We start from the raw sequence: 20,814 nt of genomic DNA, 5'->3' as shown, positions 1-20,814 counted from the left end.
ACTATGTGTCTGCTATATACTACGTGGCTGGGCTGTGTTATATACTACGTGGCTGTGCTATATACTACGGGGCTGCTATATACTACGTGGCTGTGATATATACTACGTGGCTGTGTTATATGCTACGTGGCTGTGTTATATACTACGTGGCTGTGCTATATACTACGTGGCTGCTATATACTACGTGGCTGTGCTATATACTACGTGGGCTGTTATATACTACGTGGCTGTGCTATATACTATGTGGCTGTGCTATATACTAAGTGGCTGTGTTATATACTACATGGCTGTGGTATATACTACCTGGCTGTGCTATATACTACGTGGCTGCTATATACTACGTGGCTGTGTTATATGCTACGTGGCTGTGTTATGTACTACGTGGCTGTGCTATATACTACATGGCTGTGCTATATATTATGTGGTTGTGCTATATACTGCGTGATTGTACTACATCCTGCGACCCGAACCCCCAACATCCTGCGCCCCGAACCCCCGACATCCAGCGCCCTGAACCTGGCTGTGTAAATGCTACGTGGCTGTGTTATACACTACATGGCTGTGCTATATACTACGTGGCTGTGGTATATACTACGTGGCTGTGCTATATACTACGTGGCTGTGCTATATACTACGTGGCTGCTATATACTATGTGGCTGTGCTATATACTATGTGGCTGTGCTATATACTAAGTGGATGTGTTATATACGACATGGCTGTGGTATATACTACCTGGCTGTGCTATATACTACGTGGCTGTCTGTTATATACTACGTGGCTGTGCTATATACTACCTGGCTGTGCTATATACTACGTGGCTGTGCTATATACTATGTGGCTGTCTGTATTATATACTAGGTGGCTGTGCTATATACTACGTGGGCTGTGCTATATACTACGTGGATGCTATATACTACGTGGCTGTGTTTAATACTATGTGGCTGTGCTATATACTACGTGGCTGTGTTATAGACTACGTGGCTGTATTATATGCTACGTGGCTGTGTTATATACTATGTGGCTGTGGTAGATACTACGTGGCTGTGCTATATACTATGTGGCTGCTATATACTACGTGGCTGTGCTATATACTACGTGGGCTGTGCTATATACTGCATGGCTGTGCTATATACTATGTGGATGCTATATACTACGTGGCTGTGCTGTATACTATTTGGCTGTGTTATTTGCTACGTGGCTGTGTTATATACTACGTGGCTGTGCTATATACTATGTGGCTGTGCTATACATTACGTGGCTGTGCTATATACTACGTGGTTGTACTATATCCTGAACCTCGAACCCCCAACATCCTGCGTCCCGAACCAGTGACATCCTGCGCCCCGAACCCCCGACATCCAGCGACCAATCAGCAACAGGCGCAGTCCGGCCGCGAATTGGCGTGGGATTTGAACCACGCTTTGCTGTGCTATATACTACGTGGCTGTGTTATATGCTACGTGGCTGTGTTATACACTGCGTGGCTGTGCTATATACTACGTGGCTGTACTATATACTACGTGGCTGTGCTATATACTACGTGGCTGTGTTATATACTACGTGGCTGTGCTATATACTAGGTGGCTGTGCTATATATTACGTGGCTGTGCTATATACTACGTGGCTGTGTTATATACTACGTGGCTGTACTATATCCTGCTCCCCGAACCCCCGACATCCTGCGCCTCGAACCCCCGACATCCTGCGCCCCGAACCCCCGACATCCAGCACCCCAACCCCCGACATCCTGCGCCCAATCAGCAACAGGCGCAGTCCGGCCGTGAATTGGCTCGGGATTTGAACCACACTTTGCTGTGCTATATGCTACGTGGCTGTGTTAAATACTACGTGGCTGTGTTATATACTACGTGGTTGTGCTATATGCTACGTGGCTGTGCTATATACTACGTGGGCTGTGTTATATACTGCATGGGCTGTGCTATATACTACGTGGCTCTGCTGTATACTACGTGGCTGTGCTATATGCTACGTGGCTGTGTTATATGCTACGTGGCTTTGTTATACACTACGTGGCTGTGTTATATACTACGTGGCTGTTCTATATACTACGTGGCTGTGCTATATATTGCATGGCTGTGCTATATACTATGTGGCTGTGTTATATACTATGTGGCTGTACTATATCTTGCGCCCCAAACCCCTGATATCCGGCACCTCGAACCCCCGACATCCTGCGAGCAATCAGCGACAGGTGCAGTCCGACCGCGATTTGGCGGTACACCACACTCGCCCCTGATGAAGCCACTCTTTAGTGGCGATACGCGTTGGGCTCCAGTGCCCCTGGACTCTTGACCCACACTCCATCTGGTCATGCACTTTAAGCATAATTCTCCATCTTTGATGGTAAGCATGTTTTTCTGCCATATTTAAGGCTGTAGGCCTTTATGGCGCTATAAGCTTTACCCTCCAATGTCACATATAGACCTGTGAATTGGTTTCAGCCATATCTACCTCCTCTTCAGTGCATGTGACACTTTATATTTTCTGCATCTTAAGCATGAATTTTCCATCTTTGGGGGTAAGCATATTTTTCAGCCCTATTTAAGGCGGTAGGCAATCCTTTTGGTGCTGTAAAGCCTCCAATCTCTACCTTCCAAATATCACACACAGACATATGAACTGTCTTCAGCCATATTTGCCTTTTTCTAGTGCATGCTAGTGCATGTGATACCTTATATTCTATGCAGTTGATCATCTGTATTTGGCATTTATTCATTTTTTCCTACATGCTTGGGTCAGCAATGAAATGTGATTATTGAAGATATATTGTTTATGCTATGTATTGATGTCATTTGGGTCTCTGTCCGGTGGTTTTGACCCTACTATGGAGATGTACTGTATCTCAGTTTTTAAATGTTTTTAAAATTATGGGTGTTTTGTGGCTTTCAATAAACTTTATATTTTGTGTATTTTGGTGGTCCCGGTTTATAGCATGTCCTCTTTTTCTTGTTTATCGCATTACTGTTCTTGACATGCTTCAGGTAGACCCCTATAACTTATTGTATTTGATGGTGCCCTCCGCATTCTGTTTTCTAGCCACCCCAGAAAAGGCGCATCTCTTAGATGTGCCAATTCTGGCACTTAGCCTCACTTTTCCCACTTGCCTTGTAGTGGTGGCAAGTGTGGTGATAGTTGGGGGGTTTATGTCACCTTTGTATTGTCAGGTGACATCAACCCCCAAGGTTAGTAATAGAGAGGTGTCAATAAGACACCCTCAATACTAACCCCATAGTCATTGTCCATTAGCTGACTCCAGTGACTGGAGGTAAACCTTATACCTCCGATCACAGCTGAGTGCTCACACTGTCTTTTGACAGCATGTGAACCGTGGCTCTCTGATTGGCAGGGATGATTTCATCGCAAATCAGAAGCGCTGCTTTGGTGTTTCCGACGCTGTCACGCTGCATATGTTTGGCTATATTCGTGAGCCGAACCGAATATTTAAATATTCGCTCATCTCTAATCTCTATTTCTTTTTAGTAATTTTATATACCATATTGTTTTGATCCCATGTTGTATCATCTTTGTATATTTTTTATCAACACCGCCTACCTTTCTGTATTAAATATATCAAATTTAATAGTTCCGTTCCTCTTGCTCTGTAAATCGCACCCCTGAAGCCATCCGCTACCTGTAATGAGTGTCCAATCGTACTGTATAAATGTTTGGTGGTGGCAGATATTAGTGGTTACTTTTTTTTGTTATTGTGGAGCTGGCAGTGACTGTACCAGGGTACTTATGTACAGTGCCTTGCGAAAGTATTCAGCCCCCTGGAACTTTTCAACCTTTTCCCACATATCATGCTTCAAACATAACGATACCAAATGTAAATTTTTGGTGAAGAATCAACAACAAGTGGAACACAATTGTGAAGATGAACGAAATTTATTGATTATTTTACATTTTTGAGGAAATTCAAAAACTGAAAAGTGGGGAGTGCAATATTATTCAGCCCCTTTACTTTCAGTGCAGCAAACTCACTCCAGAAGTTCATTGTGGATCTCAGAATGATCCAATGATGTCCTAAATGCCTAGTGCTGATAAATATAATCCACCTGTGTGTAATCAAGTCTCTGTATAAATGCACCTGCTCTGTGATAGTCTCAGGGTTCTGTTTGAAGCACAGAGAGCATCATGAAGACCAAGGAACACAACAGGCAGGTCCGTGATACTGTTGTGGAGAAGTTTAAAGCCAGAGTTGGATACAAAATGATTTCCAAAACTTTAAACATCCCAAGGAGCACTGTGCAAACAATCATCTTGAAATGGAAGGAGTATCATACCAATGCAAATCTACTAAGACCCAGCTGTCCCTCTAAACTTTCATCTCAAACAAGGAGAAGACTGATCAGAGATGCAGCCAAGAGGCCCATGATCACTGTGGATGAACTGCAGAGATCTACAGCTGAGGTGGGACAGTCTGTCCATAGGACAATCGTCAGTCGTACACTGCACAAATCTGGCCTTTATGGAAGAGTGGCAAGAAGAAAGCCATTTCTCAAAGATATCCATAAAAAGTGTCGTTTAAAGTTTGCAACAAGCCACCTGGGAGACACACCAAACATGTGGAAGAAGGTGCTCTGGTCAGATGAAAGCAAAATCAAACTTTTTGGCAACAATGCCAAATGATATCTTTGGCGTAAAGGCAACACAGCTCATCACCCTGAACACACCATCCCCACTGTCAAACATGGTGGTAGCAGCATCATGGTTTGCGCCTGCTTTTCTTCAGCAGGGACAGGGAAGATGGTTAAAATTGATGGGAAGATGGATGGAGCTGTAATAGGGTGCAGGGTTGAGTATGTCACCATGGAACAGACAGACCAACTGTTGAGGGGAATTTATTAACAGGAGTAAGATTCTCCTCGCAGGGAGTAAACAGGGGGTTAATAGAGATAAAGTAAACAGTTAAGCTGAAGCGAAACGGTTAACGAATGTTCTTGTAACTTATCAGTCCAGGGCAGTCCTGACTGGAGGGTCCTTATTCCAACGTGTGTACAGTCACCAGCAGGGCTTGAACATCCTGAAGTCTCTCCTCTGTCTCCTGGGAACTGGAGACTCCGGGGTTAAGTCTTTGCAGTCTTTTCTCCCAGTGAAGCTGGAAGCAGGAAGTAACACAGCCACTCTGCTGCGAGTCTCTGTATATTAGGCTGGCAGTCTCTCTCTGCAGCAGCAATGCTACACACACACTGGCTTGTCAGTGCGTTCACCGGGGGGCTGCGCGCTCAGGTCACTGTAAGGGGATATGTCTTCTCTGATTACGGAGGCTTCCAAGTCCACACTCTCACATCCAGCCTTCACTATGGCTGGTATCTCAGCCTCAGTGCCCGCACGGGGAGCACTCTCTTTCAGGGAGCGCTGCAGCCGGCTCTCTCTGGTGCGCTGTCCCCTCTGTCCCACGTGCTCTTTTCTGACCACACCCCTCTCTCTTCCTCTCTGCCCTCAGCAGTCACATGGTCCCTTCTGTCCAGGGCAGAAAGTCTTCCCCCCCAACAACCCAGCTGTCTGACTAAGTGGTTCCAGGTAAGGAGCAGGGAAAGCAACCTCCTTACATTCCCCCTGTCTTGAAGCTCGCCATTCCACGGGCGCGGACACTTCGTGCTTCTCTTTGTTCTTTTGAGGGGAGTCAGATACCTGCAATTCTCGCATCTCCTTCTGCCTTTCTCCTTTCACATACTGCCAAACTAAATGGTCAAGGAGTTGTTCATCAGTCAGGTTGAGATATTCTTCCTCTACCTCGTCGGCATGTGTTGTCACATTAGATTTTCCAACGGCATCCACTGTCCTCTTCTTCTTTTTCTTCTTCTTTTTGGCTTTGCCGCTAGCAGATGCTTGCATAGACGATTTGTCCTTTTCCTTGTCGTTATCGGAAACTTTAGGGGCTTCTTGCCCGGGCTCCTCAGTCTGGGGGCTCAGTACAAGTAATTCTTCTCCATAGCTCCCCCTCTCTTTGACAGGAGCATTCTTGTCGAAACTAGAATCAGATGGATTAAGACCATGCAGGCCTGACTCTTCATCATCTGCGCCGGGCTCTGCAGGCATCACTTCCCAGGGCATCTCAGCCACACGCCCTGTCTCACACAGCGGTTCCATTTCCTCTGTGCGATCAGGATCTTGTGAGCTGACAGCCAGCACACTCTTCACCTCAGGGGGCGACATCAATGGTTCCTCCTTCTCATCGACTAGGACCTTGAAAATGAGCGTCGCAGGAACACTTGGTACTTTTTCCCCTTCTCCTGGGCATCCAACATTGTGGTACTGTCTTGCTCTAGGTGGGGCTCTTCTCTTCCTGCCATACCACTCTCTCCAGGGGCGACTTTCCCTCAAGTTAGCAGGACCCTCATAGGGGTGAGCGGATCTCTGCCACTGCTATTCTCGGGTAGGGCAATTTCTGGACATGTGTCCCACCCTTCTGCACGACCAGCACTCACGTCTGCGTCTGTCTGGAGGGCGCTTCAGTCTGGATCGTCGACCTCAGTGGGAGACATCTCTCATCTGCAGTTGCTCTTTACTCCAGAATACGGAGTTACACTCTGGGGCCACCACTGGAGCCTTCTTCATGCTACGCACCTCTCCGCTATCTCTTTCTGGCTGCTTCCGCACGTTACCTCGGGGTATGCCGTTGGTCCCCAAAACGGCAGTCAGGGCTTTCCCCAGACTCTCAATCTCTTCCCAGATTCTTCTTATCTTCAACCGGGAATCCCGGGTCCATGTCATCTCCTCTTCATTCTGACTGGGTGCTCCACAATTTTAGTGTTCTTCGCCGAGCGGCACTAGTCTCACTTTGGGGGGGCGGTCTCTCTTTCTCATACCAGAGGGCTGTACTCTGCAGCAGGGGTCTTCTTATATTCAGCCACTTCCTCATGGACCCGCTTAACCTCCTTCTTCAAGTCTTGTACCCATTGAGGGTACCTCCCTGCTCCATACCTTCCCCACTGGCACTACCAGCCCTTGCTCTTGCTCGCGCGTGCGTGCCTCACTCCCGACTTCAGTGAAAGTCATATCTGGCTTTACGCGCATGCGCTCTCGCAGGGCCTGTTTCATCAACACATCTCGCAAGCCTGTCACCAGTTGGTCTCGCAGCACAACGTCAATTGCCCCCACACCTACGCCGTCCTTCCGTATGATGGCAGCATGAAGCCCTCAGGGCATTCATATATTGCGTCACTGTCTCCCCCTCTCTTTGTACCCGGCGAAACAGTCGCATGCGCAGCTCCCCTACATCAGTGGGGTCCCCATGCGTCTCCTCAAGTATACGTATTACTTTGTCCAGGGTATCTCTCGCATGGGGGGGTCTGAGCATAACAGTGTCCCGTGCATCCCCCTCTAGGGCCATCACAGCTATTTCCGCCTGCAGAGCCGGCGTCATAGGTTGCATCCGCATCATCCCTCGGATGTGCTCCGTCCAACTCCACAACATGACATTGCTCCTCGAGAATTTTGGCAGGTTAACTAACATGGCTCCCAGGGAGATGCTTGTAACTTATCAGTCCAGAGCAGTCCTGACTGGAGGGTCCTTATTCCAACGTGGGTACAGTCACCAGCAGCGCTTGAAGATCCTGAAGTCTCTCCTCTGTCTCCTGGGAACTGGAGACTCCGGGGTTAAGTCTTTGCAGTCTTTTCTCCCAGTGAAGCTGGAAGCAGGAAGTAACACAGCCACTCTGCTGCGAGTCTCTGTATATTAGGCTGGCAGTCTCTCTCTGCAGCAGCAATGCTACACACACACTGAGCAGTTTACTTTGTGACACTCAGGGGTCCTGGCTTGTCAGTGCGGTCACCGGGGCTGCACACTCAGGTCACTGTAAGGGGATATGTCTTCTCTGATTACGGAGGCTTCCAAGTCCACACTCACATCCAGCCTTCACTACGGCTGGTATCTCAACCTCAGTGCCCGCATGGGGAGCACTCTCTTTTGGGGAGCGCGGCGCTGCAGCCTGCTCTCTCTCTGGCGCGCTATCCCCTCTGTCCCGCGCGCTCTGCTCTCCCGCTCTTTCTGACCACACCCCTCTCTCTTCCTCTCTGCCCCCAGCAGTCACATGGTCCCTTCTGTCCAGGGCAGAACGTCTTCCCCCCAACAACCCAGCTGTCTGACTAAGTGGTTCCGGGTAAGGAGCAGGAAAAGCAACCTCCTTACAGAGCCAAATGCAGGACCATTCTTGAAGAAAACCTGTTGGAGACTGTAAAAGACCTGAAACTGGGACGGAGATTTGTCTTCCAACAAGACAATGATCCCAAACATAAAGCAAAATCTACAATGGAATGGTTCACAAATAAATGTATCTAGGTGTTAGAATGGCCAAGTCAAAGTCCAGACCTCAATCCAATCGAGAATCTGTGGAAAGAGCTGAAAACTGATGTTCACAAATGATCTCCATCAAACCTCACTGAGCTCAAGCTGTTTGCCAAGGAAGAATGGGCAAGAATTTCAGTCTCTCGATGTACAAAACTGATAGAGACATACCCCAAGCGACTTGCAGCTATAATCGCAGCAAAAGGTGGCACAACAAAGTATTAAGTTAAAGGGGCCGAATAATATTGCACGCCCCACTTTTCAGTTTTTGAATTTCCACAAAAATTTGAAATAAACAATACATTTTGTTCAACTTCACAATTGTGTTCCACTTGTTGTTGTTTCTTCACCAAAAATTTACATTTGGTATCTTTATGTTTGAAGCATGATATGTGGGAAAAGGTTGAAAAGTTCCAGGGGGCCGAATACTTTCGCAAGGCACTGTATATACAGTTGTGCTCAAAAGTTTACATACCCCATTTCTTAATTGCCCCCTCTAACATCAATGACTGCTTGAAGTCTTTTGTGGTAGTTGTGGATGAGGTTCTTTATTTTCACAGATGGTAAAGCTGTCTTCTCTTCTTGGCAAAAAGCCTCCAGTTCTTGTAAATTCCTTGGCTGTCTAGCATGAACTGTGCACTTGAGATCTCCCCAGAGTGGCTCAATGATACTGAGGTCAGGAGACTGAGATGGCCACTCCAGAACCTTCACTTTGTTCTTCTGTAGCCAATAAAAGGTCGACTGTTTTGGATCGTTGCCATGTTGGAATGTCCAAGTACGTCCCATGTCCAGCTTCCAGGCTGATGAGTGCATCTTTCCTTCAACTTTGACCAAGTTTCCTTTGCCTTTGCAGCTCACACATCCCCAAAACATCAGCGATCCATCTCCTTGCTTTACAGTAGGAATGGTGTTCCTTTCGTCATAGGCCTTGTGGACCTCTCTCCAAATGTAACTTTATGGTTGTGGCCAAAAAGTTCAATTTTGGTCTCATCACTCCAAATTACCAAGTTCCAGAAGTTTTGAGGCTTGTCTCTGTGCTGTTTTGCATATTGTAGGTGAGATACTTTGTGGCATTTACGCATTAATGGCTTTCTTCTGGCGACTCGACCATGCAGGCCATTTTTCTTCAAGTGCCTTCCTATTGTGCATCTTGAAACAGCCACACCGCTAGTTTTCAGAGAGTCATGTATTTCAGCTGATGTTATTTGTGGGTTTTGCTTTGCATCCCGAACAATTTTTCTGGCAGTTGTGGATGGCATTTTTGCTGGTCTACCTGACCATAGTTTTGTTACTACAGAGCCCCTGATTTTCCATTTGGTAATCACAGGTTGAACACTGCTGTGTTGTGAATTTTGATTCTGGGCTCCCCCGGTGGCCGCTTGTGGAATTGGACTTGTCATCCTCTTTCCTGTTTCACCTGGTTCCATCAGTAGTGGGTGTCGCTATTTAAGCTCATTTCTCTGGTGGTTTCTTGCCGGTCAACAATGTTATCTGATGCCTCTCAGTGCTTGTTCCTGCTTCTAGACAACTACTAGATAAGTTGGACTTTGTCCATGTTTTGTTTTGCCTATTTGTTCCAGTTCACAGCTGAAGTTTTGTTACTGTGTCTGGAAAGCTCTCGTTGATCAGGGATTGCTACTCTGGCGTTATGAGTTAATGCCAGAGTTTAAGGTAATCTCTGGATGGTGTTTTGTTAGTGTTTTTCTGCTGACCATGAAAGTATACTATCTGTCTTCTGCTATCTAGTAAGCGGACCTCAAATTTGCTAAGACTATTTTCCTGCTGCGTTTGTTGTTTCATCTGAACTCACCGTCATTATATGTGGGGGGCTACTGTCTTCTTTGGAATATTTCTCTAGAGGTGAGCCAGGTCTTATATTTCCCTCTGCTAGCTATTTAGGTCTTAGGCCAGAGCTGGGCATCTAGCGATCAATAGGAAATGCTACCTGGCTATTTCTAGTTGCGCGGCAGGCTTAGTTCATGGTCAGTATAGTTCCATCTTCCGAGAGCTTGTCCCTCTATAGGCTTGCTATGATCTCTGCCTGCAGAGATCATGACAGTTTGACCGGCCATTTAAAGTGTTAAAGACCCAGGTTGAGAAAGGAGAGTTATAAGAAGTCTGCTGGAATTTTTTTTTTTTTTTTTCCTCCAGTCTGCCTTGCTGCAGTCTTTTTTCTCTCTCTCCTCCTAATCTCTGTATGGCTCTGTGTGCACCTGACAATCATGGATCTCCAGAGTGTAACTGCGGGTTTGAATAATCTCATCACGAAAGTACAAAATTTACAAGATTTTGTGGTACATGCTCCGGTATCTGAGCCGAGAATTCCTTTGCCGGAGTTCTTCACAGGGAATAGAGCTAGCTTCCAGAATTTCCGAAATAATTGTAAGCTTTATTTGTCCCTGAAGTCTCGTTCAGCTGGAGACCCTGCTCAGCAGGTTAGGATTGTGATTTCCTTGCTCAGGGGTGACCCTCAAGATTGGGCCTTCTCATTGCCAGCAGGGGATCCTGCGTTACGCGATGTGGATGCGTTTTTTCTGGCCTTGGGCTTGCTTTATGAGGAACCTCATTTGGAACTTCAGGCAGAAAAAGCTTTGATGGCACTATCTCAGGGGCAAGACGAAGCTGAAGTTTTCTGCCAAAAATTCCGTAAATGGTCTGTGCTTACTCAGTGGAATGAGTGCGCCTTGGCGGCAACTTTCAGAGAAGGTCTCTCTGATGCCGTTAAGGATGTTATGGTGGGGTTCCCTGTGCCTGCAGGTCTGAATGAGTCCATGACAATGGCTATTCAGATTGATAGGCGTCTGCGGGAGCGCAAACCGGTGCACCATCTGGCGGTGTCTATGGAAAAGACGCCAGAAAGTATGCAGTGTGATAGAATTCTGTCCAGGAGCGAGCGACAGAATTTTAGACGGAAGAATGGATTGTGTTTCTATTGTGGGGATTCTACTCATGTTATATCAGCATGCTCTAGGCGTACAAAGAAGCTTGATAAGTCTGTTTCCATTGGCACCATTCAGTCTAAGTTTATTTTGTCTGTAACCCTGATTTGCTCTTTGTCATCCATTGCCACGGACGCCTATGTTGACTCTGGCGCCGCTCTGAGTCTTATGGATTGGTCCTTTGCCAATCGTTGTGGTTTTGATTTAGAGCCTTTGGAGACTCTTATTCCTCTGAAGGGGATTGACTCCACCCCATTGGCTAATAATAAACCACAATACTGGACACAAGTAACCATGCGTATCAATCCGGATCACCAGGAGATTATTCGTTTCCTGGTGCTGTATAATTTACATGACGATTTGGTACTGGGATTGCCATGGTTGCAGTCTCACAACCCAGTCTTGGACTGGAGAGCAATGTCTGTGTTGAGCTGGGGATGTAAGGGTATTCATGGGGACTTACCTTTGGTTTCTATTTCGTCGTCCATTCCCTCTGAAGTCCCTGAGTTCCTCTCTGATTATCAAGACGTCTTTGACGAACCCAAGCTTGGGTCGTTACCTCCGCACCGTGAGTGCGATTGTGCCATAGATTTGATACCGGGTTGTAAATATCCAAAGGGTCGTTTGTTTAATCTGTCTGTGCCGGAACATGCTGCTATGCGGGAATATATAAAGGAGTCTTTGGAAAAGGGACATATTCGTCCATCTTCTTCTCCCTTGGGAGCTGGGTTTTTCTTTGTCTCAAAAAAAGACGGCTCTTTGAGACCATGTATTGATTATCGGCTTCTGAATAAGATCACTGTTAAGTATCAATACCCATTGCCATTGCTTACTGATTTGTTTGCTCGTATAGAGGGTGCTAAGTGGTTCTCTAAAATTGATCTTCGTGGGGCGTATAATTTGGTGCGGATCAGGCAGGGGGATGAGTGGAAGACCGCATTTAATACGCCCGAGGGCCACTTTGAGTATTTGGTCATGCCTTTTGGTCTTTCTAATGCCCCTTCAGTTTTCCAGTCTTTTATGCATGATATTTTCCGCGATTTTCTGGATAAATTTATGATAATATATCTGGATGATATTCTGATTTTTTCTGATGACTGGGACTCTCATGTCCAGCAGGTCAGGAGAGTTTTTCAGGTTCTGCGGTCTAATTCTTTATGTGTGAAGGGGTCTAAGTGCGTTTTTGGGGTCCAGAAAATTTCCTTTTTGGGGTATATTTTTTCTCCCTCTTCCATTGAGATGGATCCCGTCAAGGTGCAAGCTATTTGTGACTGGACTCAGCCCTCCTCTCTTAAGGGTCTTCAGAGATTTTTGGGCTTTGCCAACTTTTACCGCCGATTTATTGCTGGTTTTTCGGATGTCGTTAAACCACTGACTGATTTGACCAGACAAGGCGCTGATGTTGCTAATTGGTCCCCTCATGCTGTAGAGGCCTTTCAGGAGCTTAAGCGCCGTTTTGCCTCTGCCCCTGTGTTGCGTCAGCCTGATGTGAATCTGCCTTTTCAGGTTGAGGTTGACGCTTCGGAGATCGGAGCTGGGGCAGTGTTGTCGCAGAAAGGTTCCGACTGCTCCGTCATTAGGCCTTGTGCCTTCTTTTCTCGCAAATTTTCGCCCGCAGAGCGGAATTATGATGTTGGGAATCGGGAGCTTTTGGCCATGAAGTGGGCGTTTGAGGAGTGGCGCCATTGGCTCGAGGGGGCTAGGCATCAGGTGGTGGTATTGACTGACCACAAAAATTTGATTTATCTTGAGACTGCCAGACGCCTGAATCCTAGACAGGCGCGCTGGTCTTTATTTTTTTCTCGTTTTAATTTTGTGGTGTCATACCTACCGGGTTCTAAGAATGTTAAGGCAGATGCCCTTTCTAGGAGTTTTGACCCGGACTCTCCTGGTAATTCTGAACCCACAGGTATCCTTAGGGAGGGAGTAATTTTGTCGGCCGTTTCTCCTGATCTGCGGCGGTCCTTGCAAGAGTTTCAGGCGGATAGACCGGATCGTTGTCCGCCTGATAGACTGTTTGTTCCGGATGATTGGACCAGCAGAGTCATCTCTGAGGTACATTCTTCTGCATTGGCAGGTCATCCCGGAATTTTTGGTACCAGGGATTTGGTGGCAAGATCCTTCTGGTGGCCTTCCCTGTCACGAGATGTGCGAGTCTTTGTGCAGTCATGTGACGTTTGTGCTCGGGCCAAGTCTTGTAGTTCTCGGGCTAGCGGACTGCTGTTGCCCTTGCCTATTCCTAAGAGGCCTTGGACACACATCTCGATGGATTTTATTTCAGATCTGCCTGTTTCCCAGAAGATGTCTGTCATCTGGGTGGTCTGTGACCGTTTCTCTAAAATGGTCCATTTGGTTCCTCTGCCCAAGTTGCCTTCTTCTTCTGAGTTGGTTCCTCTGTTTTTTCAGAATGTTGTCCGATTGCACGGTATTCCTGAGAATATTGTTTCTGACAGAGGTACTCAATTTGTGTCTAGATTTTGGCGGGCATTCTGTGCTAGGATGGGCATAGATTTGTCTTTTTCATCTGCTTTTCACCCTCAGACTAATGGCCAGACCGAGCGGACTAATCAGACCCTTGAGACATATCTGAGGTGTTTTGTCTCTGCTGACCAGGATGATTGGGTTGCTTTTTTGCCATTGGCAGAGTTCGCCCTCAATAATCGGGCCAGCTCTTCCACCTTGGTGTCCCCGTTTTTCTGTAATTCGGGGTTTCACCCTCGATTTTCCTCCGGTCAGGTGGAATCCTCGGATTGTCCTGGAGTGGATGCGGTGGTGGAGAGATTGCATCACATCTGGGGGCAGGTTATGGACAATTTGAAGTTGTCCCAGGAGAAGACTCAGCGTTTTGCCAACCGTCATCGTCGTGTTGGTTCTCGGCTTTGTGTTGGAGATTTGGTGTGGTTGTCTTCTCGTTTTGTCCCTATGAGGGTCTCTTCTCCTAAGTTTAAACCTCGGTTCATCGGCCCTTATAGAATATTGGAGATTCTTAATCCTGTTTCTTTCCGTTTGGACCTCCCTGCGTCCTTTTCCATTCATAACGTTTTTCATCGGTCGTTATTGCGCAGGTATGAGGTACCTGTTGTACCTTCAGTTGAGCCTCCTGCTCCGGTGTTGGTTGAGGGTGAGTTGGAGTACGTTGTGGAGAAAATTTTGGACTCTCGTGTTTCCAGACGGAGACTCCAGTATCTGGTCAACTGGAAGGGTTACGGCCAGGAGGATAATTCTTGGGTCAATGCATCTGATGTTCATGCTTCTGATCTTGTTCGTGCCTTCCATAGGGCTCATCCTGGTCGCCCTGGTGGATCTGGTGAGGGTTCGGTGCCCCCTCCTTGAGGGGGGGGTACTGTTGTGAATTTTGATTCTGGGCTCCCCCGGTGGCCGCTTGTGGAATTGGACTTGTCATCCTCTTTCCTGTTTCACCTGGTTCCATCAGTAGTGGGTGTCGCTATTTAAGCTCATTTCTCTGGTGGTTTCTTGCCGGTCAACAATGTTATCTGATGCCTCTCAGTGCTTGTTCCTGCTTCTAGACAACTACTAGATAAGTTGGACTTTGTCCATGTTTTGTTTTGCCTATTTGTTCCAGTTCACAGCTGAAGTTTTGTTACTGTGTCTGGAAAGCTCTCGTTGATCAGGGATTGCTACTCTGGCGTTATGAGTTAATGCCAGAGTTTAAGGTAATCTCTGGATGGTGTTTTGTTAGTGTTTTTCTGCTGACCATGAAAGTATACTATCTGTCTTCTGCTATCTAGTAAGCGGACCTCAAATTTGCTAAGACTATTTTCCTGCTGCGTTTGTTGTTTCATCTGAACTCACCGTCATTATATGTGGGGGGCTACTGTCTTCTTTGGAATATTTCTCTAGAGGTGAGCCAGGTCTTATATTTCCCTCTGCTAGCTATTTAGGTCTTAGGCCAGAGCTGGGCATCTAGCGATCAATAGGAAATGCTACCTGGCTATTTCTAGTTGCGCGGCAGGCTTAGTTCATGGTCAGTATAGTTCCATCTTCCGAGAGCTTGTCCCTCTATAGGCTTGCTATGATCTCTGCCTGCAGAGATCATGACACTGCTGACTGGCATTATCAATTCCTTGGATATCATTTTGTATCCCTTTCCTGTTTTGTACAGTTCATCTACCTTTTCCCGTAGATCTGTTGACAATTCTTTTGCTTTCCCCATGACTAACAATCTAGAAACATCAGTGGCTGGATGAAAGATGCAAGAGTCTGTCTGGATCCCAGAAACTCACTCAGCTTTTATGCAAACACTGATTACAATTAAACAGGCCACAGGGGAGGATGTTACCTTTAGTAGCCATTCAAACCCATTTTTGTCAACTTCTGTGCATGTTATCAGGCCAAAATTACCAGGGTATGTGAACTTTTGATCAGGGTCAATTGGATGTTTTGGTGTTATCATTCATATTCTCTAAAAAAAAAAAAAAAAAGGCCAAGAAAGCAAAATTCTGCAGGGGTATGTAAACTTTTGAGCACAACTGTATATATTCCATGCTTTTGAAATGAAGGTATATATACCATACATTTACTGTGATCTCCCCGATAACTGGCCTAGTAGTAGAAGCAGCTACGGCTTTGTCCATCACTGTTCAGTCAATTGTGTAATTGTCCTTACGATTTGAGGCTGCGGCGTTGCGTTCCCCTGACAAGTGGTGGCAGCGGTGGGTTCAGTGTGATCTCTCCAGTCATCTGTGAAAAAGTGGTAACGGTGGGATCTGTGTGGCCCTGCTGCTGATATCCTTGACACTGATCATCTAACTTATTTATTTTATAGCTCATGGAGCGCAAACAGGAACAAATACTCGCGGTGGTCTAAAAGAAGCTTTCAAAATGTTGTCTCTGGATTATATGACAGATCCTAAAAAGTTCCAGGAAACAAGAAATGTAATCCTGCTGATGACAGATGGCAAGTATCAGGTCACAGATATTTTGGTTATTCCTCAAAACCATAGCCAGTTCTTAATTCTTGTCCTCTTCAACTGCATCTTCTTCCTCAGTCAGTTCATCATCCTCCCCACCATAGCCAGTGATCAATGGTCACCCCCACAGAGTGCTTTAACCTCTCACCTCCACAGCTGGGTCTTCACACTCACCTCCACAGCTGGGGCTTCACACTCACCTCCACAGCTGGGGCTTCACATTCAACCCCACAGCTGTGGCTTTGTAAAGATAGGCCAGGGCTGTAGTCGTGGCTGGGCTAATTGGGCTTTGCGTACCCTGGCCTCCCTTTACATAAAAATCATGTTTCCCTGGTAGCTTACTTGCCTCTTCATTGCCTGCGCTGGTAGGACTTTTCCTCTGTTCCTGTAGGTCTCCTCCAGACGCTTGTGAATAAACAGAGACACAGTCTAGGTACAATTCAAAATGCAAAACTTTACTCTCACTTCTTCGCTGCACATCCAGATCCGTTACATTGTTAACATCAGACTTCACAATACACATCACTTCAGCTTTCCCTTCACTCCTCTCCTTGTCACACGGCTCTAGATCGGGTCCTACCGTGTCACGCGGTATCTCAGCATCCTCCCTATCCAGATTCTCCGCATTTGGGTATTCCCTCAGCCGTTTCACACCAATTCTGAGGGCATCAGCCCATGCTATCTTCTGCCACATGGGGAGCGACCTGCCCGTCTTTCCTGCTGTGTCCTTTCACTGTAGCTTTCGTTCCTGAAGCTGCTGACGCTAGTGTTGCTGGGGCTATGCTAGTCCGCTAGTTCTGGATGGCTGGGCACTTTTCTTAAGCACAACATTGCGGGGTACCTAGGCTGATTGGGCTAACAGCCTACCCGAGCTCTATGGGCGCCCAGACCCTACTGACCCTATACAGGAAGCTACCTTCCCCTAACTACAATGACCCCTCCTACAGTTAACTATTCACAGTCCTATATCTAAAACTATACTGCACCCCATCGTGTGGCAAAACTCGGGTACTGCACTTTCCCTATAAAACAATACCCATATAAACGCTTCATACACAACAGACAGGGCATGAAGTATACACAGCAGCAATCACATGTAAAACATTACAAATGGCTATACATATGTTACACATCACATTTACAGATCAGTGAAATAACTATTTACTCAGGACATGCAAAGGGAATATACATAACCGTTCATGCAACCTCCTTACAGCTTTACACTTACCCCCACAGCTGGGGCTTCACACTCACCCCCACAGCTGGGGCTTCACACTCACCCCCACCGCTGGGGCTTCACACTCACCCCCACAGCTGGGGCTTCCCACTCACCCCCACAGCTGGGGCTTCACACTCACCCCCACAGCTGGGGCTTCACACTCACCCCCACAGCTGGGGCTTCCCACTCACCCCCACAGCTGGGGCTTCCCACTCACCCCCACAGCTGGGGCTTCACACTCACCCCCACAGCTGGGGCTTCACACTCACCCCCACAGCTGGGGCTTCCCACTCACCCCCACAGCTGGGGTTTCCCACTCACCCCCACAGCTGGGGCTTCACACTCACCCCCACAGCTGGGGCTTCCCACTCACCCCCACAGCCGGTGCTTTGTGTAACCACTAACACATTCATTCTTGTGGCCTCTTCCCAACAATTGTCTTTCCCCTCCTTAGGAAAGCATAATATGGGAGGAAACCCTATTGTGGAGATTAAGAGGATCAGAGAAATTCTGAACATCACGAAGGACAGCAGTCGGGAAGATTACCTGGGTATGCTATGTATATAGTTGTGATATAAATCTGCATAATTACAATCGACTCCTACATTGAGATAAAAGGTTGGACCAGTTTCATTTTTTTATTCAGTAGTGACTATTATACTGTAGGTCCTACAATGTAGTAATAAGGTTGGGTGATCAGTTGTCAGAGACAGCCAGGAGCCCGGGGAAAACTCGGTTTGCTCATTGAAGTTAATGGAGCCACATATAGGCTAGTAGTAGGATCCCATGCAAAATCTCCAACAGGGCCCCAAACTATTAATGGCTTTTACTAGAATTGGACTTCTTATAGCAGCAAAAGGAATTTTTACCCCACTCGGGCTTCAGGGCCTTGATGCAACTGCAACGCCCTGCACCCGCTGCTGTTACTCACATTATGGGACCTGCCACCCCCTTTCCATCCAGCATGGATTTTGTATAAAGCAGTTGGGCTACTTAGTGGCAGAGAGCCTGATTGGAAGAAGAGAAAATTAAAAAAGTCAGATGGACTAACTTTCTGGGAGAGGCTGGATAATTGATAGCCTTACTATTTGGTGATAGCGTAGCTTATCTATCATATGTGTGTAGGGCGCAACTTGCTGATTTTTTTATTGCAGCAAAATTGCTTCCAAATAATCACCGCACTGCATGAACATTCACGGCCAAATGTGTATTGTTTATATATTTGTAACATCTGCAGGTGAGAAAAAGTGCTTATATTTAGATGGAGACCTTCCTCTGCTCTAGCATTACCTCTCTGCAGTTGCCCCAATTTTTGTTGACCGACTGCAGCAGTGATGTCACGACTATAGTGCCAGTCATAGTGTCACAATACCGGCTCCTTCCCTGTCCCTAAAGCTAGGAGGACCCTAGGCTATCCCTGTACCCCAGATTACTCCTGAAGGTGGAGATTCTGGGGTCTCGTATGTTTCTATGCTCCTATATGCACACTGATATGTTTCCTCCCCCACCCAGGGAGGTATGGAAGTGTATAGGATAATACAAACCTGACAGACAGGGGAAACAGACAGGGATTAAAGAAAACTACAATCATAAAAATAAGCTCACAAAACAAAAGAGTGGAAATCAATTGGAACAGAAGGAGGAGTAAACCAAATGGAAGTGGATTAGCAAAAACACACAATACCAAATCCATGCAGATATCTCCTGTATACTATACAAATCGACTGCTACTAATTCAGAACCCTCCTTCACCAATAAACCAGGAAAATGTAACTATAACCAGAAATTCCCTAGTGCCAGTGGCGAGCATATATATACCTGAGAGAAGTGACCAACACAGAACAGCTGAGACCATTCAGGCCGGAAAGCTCCAGGAGATAGACAGAACTGATTTAATCCTTGCAATAACCGAGCAAGAAAAATCTGCACTGCTTGTAGGAAGGTGAAGCAGATCTAATACGTGCAGGAATTTGTGTAAGCGGACACTGCAATCTTCTGGCCCATCTCTGTCGTGGTATCCCTGTGACACACAGACTGCAGCCAAGTAAACTCCATAATCCAGATAGCTCTTTGTTAAGGCCTCATTCAGACGTCCGTTAGTCATGTACAAGCTCTAGCTGTGTTTTTCATGGACAGAACACGTACCCATTATCGTCTATGGGGCTGTTCACATGTCCATGTTTTTTTTCCCCCCAAAATCATGTCTGCAAAAAAAAATCATGTAAATGTCCTTTTTTAACTTGAGTCACAGATCAAAATATCACCCCTACAAGCTTATTGGTCCATGATAATCACAAACAGCAAACATTGAAATCTGTGCGCTGTCCATTTTTAACATTTTAATAGGACATTGGTGTAAATCGCTGATTTTTTTTTTCATGTATGGAAAAATAACAGTCACCCGAATTCAGCCTAAGGGCTTGTTCAGATGTACGCTTGCTATCTAGGTTAAAATGGGATATCCCGCGGACCCATGGTATTGAATAAGGCCCTTCAGAGGAGTTTTTTCATATGAACAGAATGTCCATGTGACCGGAAAAAAAAGAAAATCGCTGTATGCATTATTCTCTCTTGTATTTCTGATGAGACTCACCTCTTCAGGTATTTGGGTTCCCAAAAAAAGAAATCGGATCCCATATGTGTGTTCCCTATTATTTTCAATTTTACAGATACTTTGTGGCCCCATTACAATTATGCAATTATTTTTTTGTGCCTCAATATACGTATTTGTAATTGTGCCCAAATACATTAGCAATGCCCCCTTTCAGTAGAATTTTTCAGCTTTTCTGCCCCCATAAAGTAATAGCATACAACTTTTATTCCTCAATATAGTTAGAGCAACCTCTACTGTGGCCCTATCCATTAACAGTATCCTTGATTGTGGCCTCCACACAACAACAGTGTCCCCCATTGTGGCCTTCATAACCTAACAATGTCCTTGATTGTGGCGACCATACCCCAACAATGTCTCTCATGGTGCTCCCATATCCTCAATATATGCCTCCATAGTAGTCCTTTTCAGCTACGTTGCCCTACATAGTCAGTGCAATGCATTGACGTTATTGCACCACCTGTGATTGTCCGCCGAACTTCAAATTGTGTTGCTGTCCTTTGATAGGCCTGTGGCTTGCATGGGTACTACGAGGAAGGGAGCCAGAAGCTTCCTGCTCAGCAATGGTTTTCAACTGGAAGTCCGTCTGAGGACAAACATCCAGCTGACAAAAACTCGGCCATCGGTGAACCTCCTATGCTCCGGGCCTTCTGCGACAACGTTTGTTATTCTCCATGATTCCCATATTTTCGGTTTATTTTGTAAGCTTTATCTTAGACATTGGAAGAGTTGGTACTACTATCGATGTCTTTAGTAGAAGTTGAAATTCCATCCCCCAAAGTAAATTCCCGTATTCATGAAG

General features: G+C 46.3%; 1 protein-coding gene across 1 annotated transcript in view; it reads left to right on the top strand.

Moving 5' to 3' along the window:
- Positions 1–20,814, top strand: part of LOC143806107 (complement factor B-like) — a 144,615-nt gene that overhangs the window by 83,076 nt on the left and 40,725 nt on the right. Inside the window, exons 8-9 of the mRNA XM_077286064.1 lie at positions 16,038–16,169; positions 17,856–17,951. Coding sequence (XP_077142179.1) covers positions 16,038–16,169; positions 17,856–17,951 — 228 coding nt within the window. The remainder of the gene's footprint in view (positions 1–16,037; positions 16,170–17,855; positions 17,952–20,814) is intronic.

The sequence above is a fragment of the Ranitomeya variabilis genome, chromosome 2 (genome assembly GCF_051348905.1).
Source record: "Ranitomeya variabilis isolate aRanVar5 chromosome 2, aRanVar5.hap1, whole genome shotgun sequence".
NCBI classification, from domain to species: Eukaryota; Metazoa; Chordata; class Amphibia; order Anura; family Dendrobatidae; genus Ranitomeya; species Ranitomeya variabilis.
The sequence above is the reverse complement of the archived record's forward strand: the minus strand, read 5'-3'. Positions and strand labels throughout refer to the sequence as shown.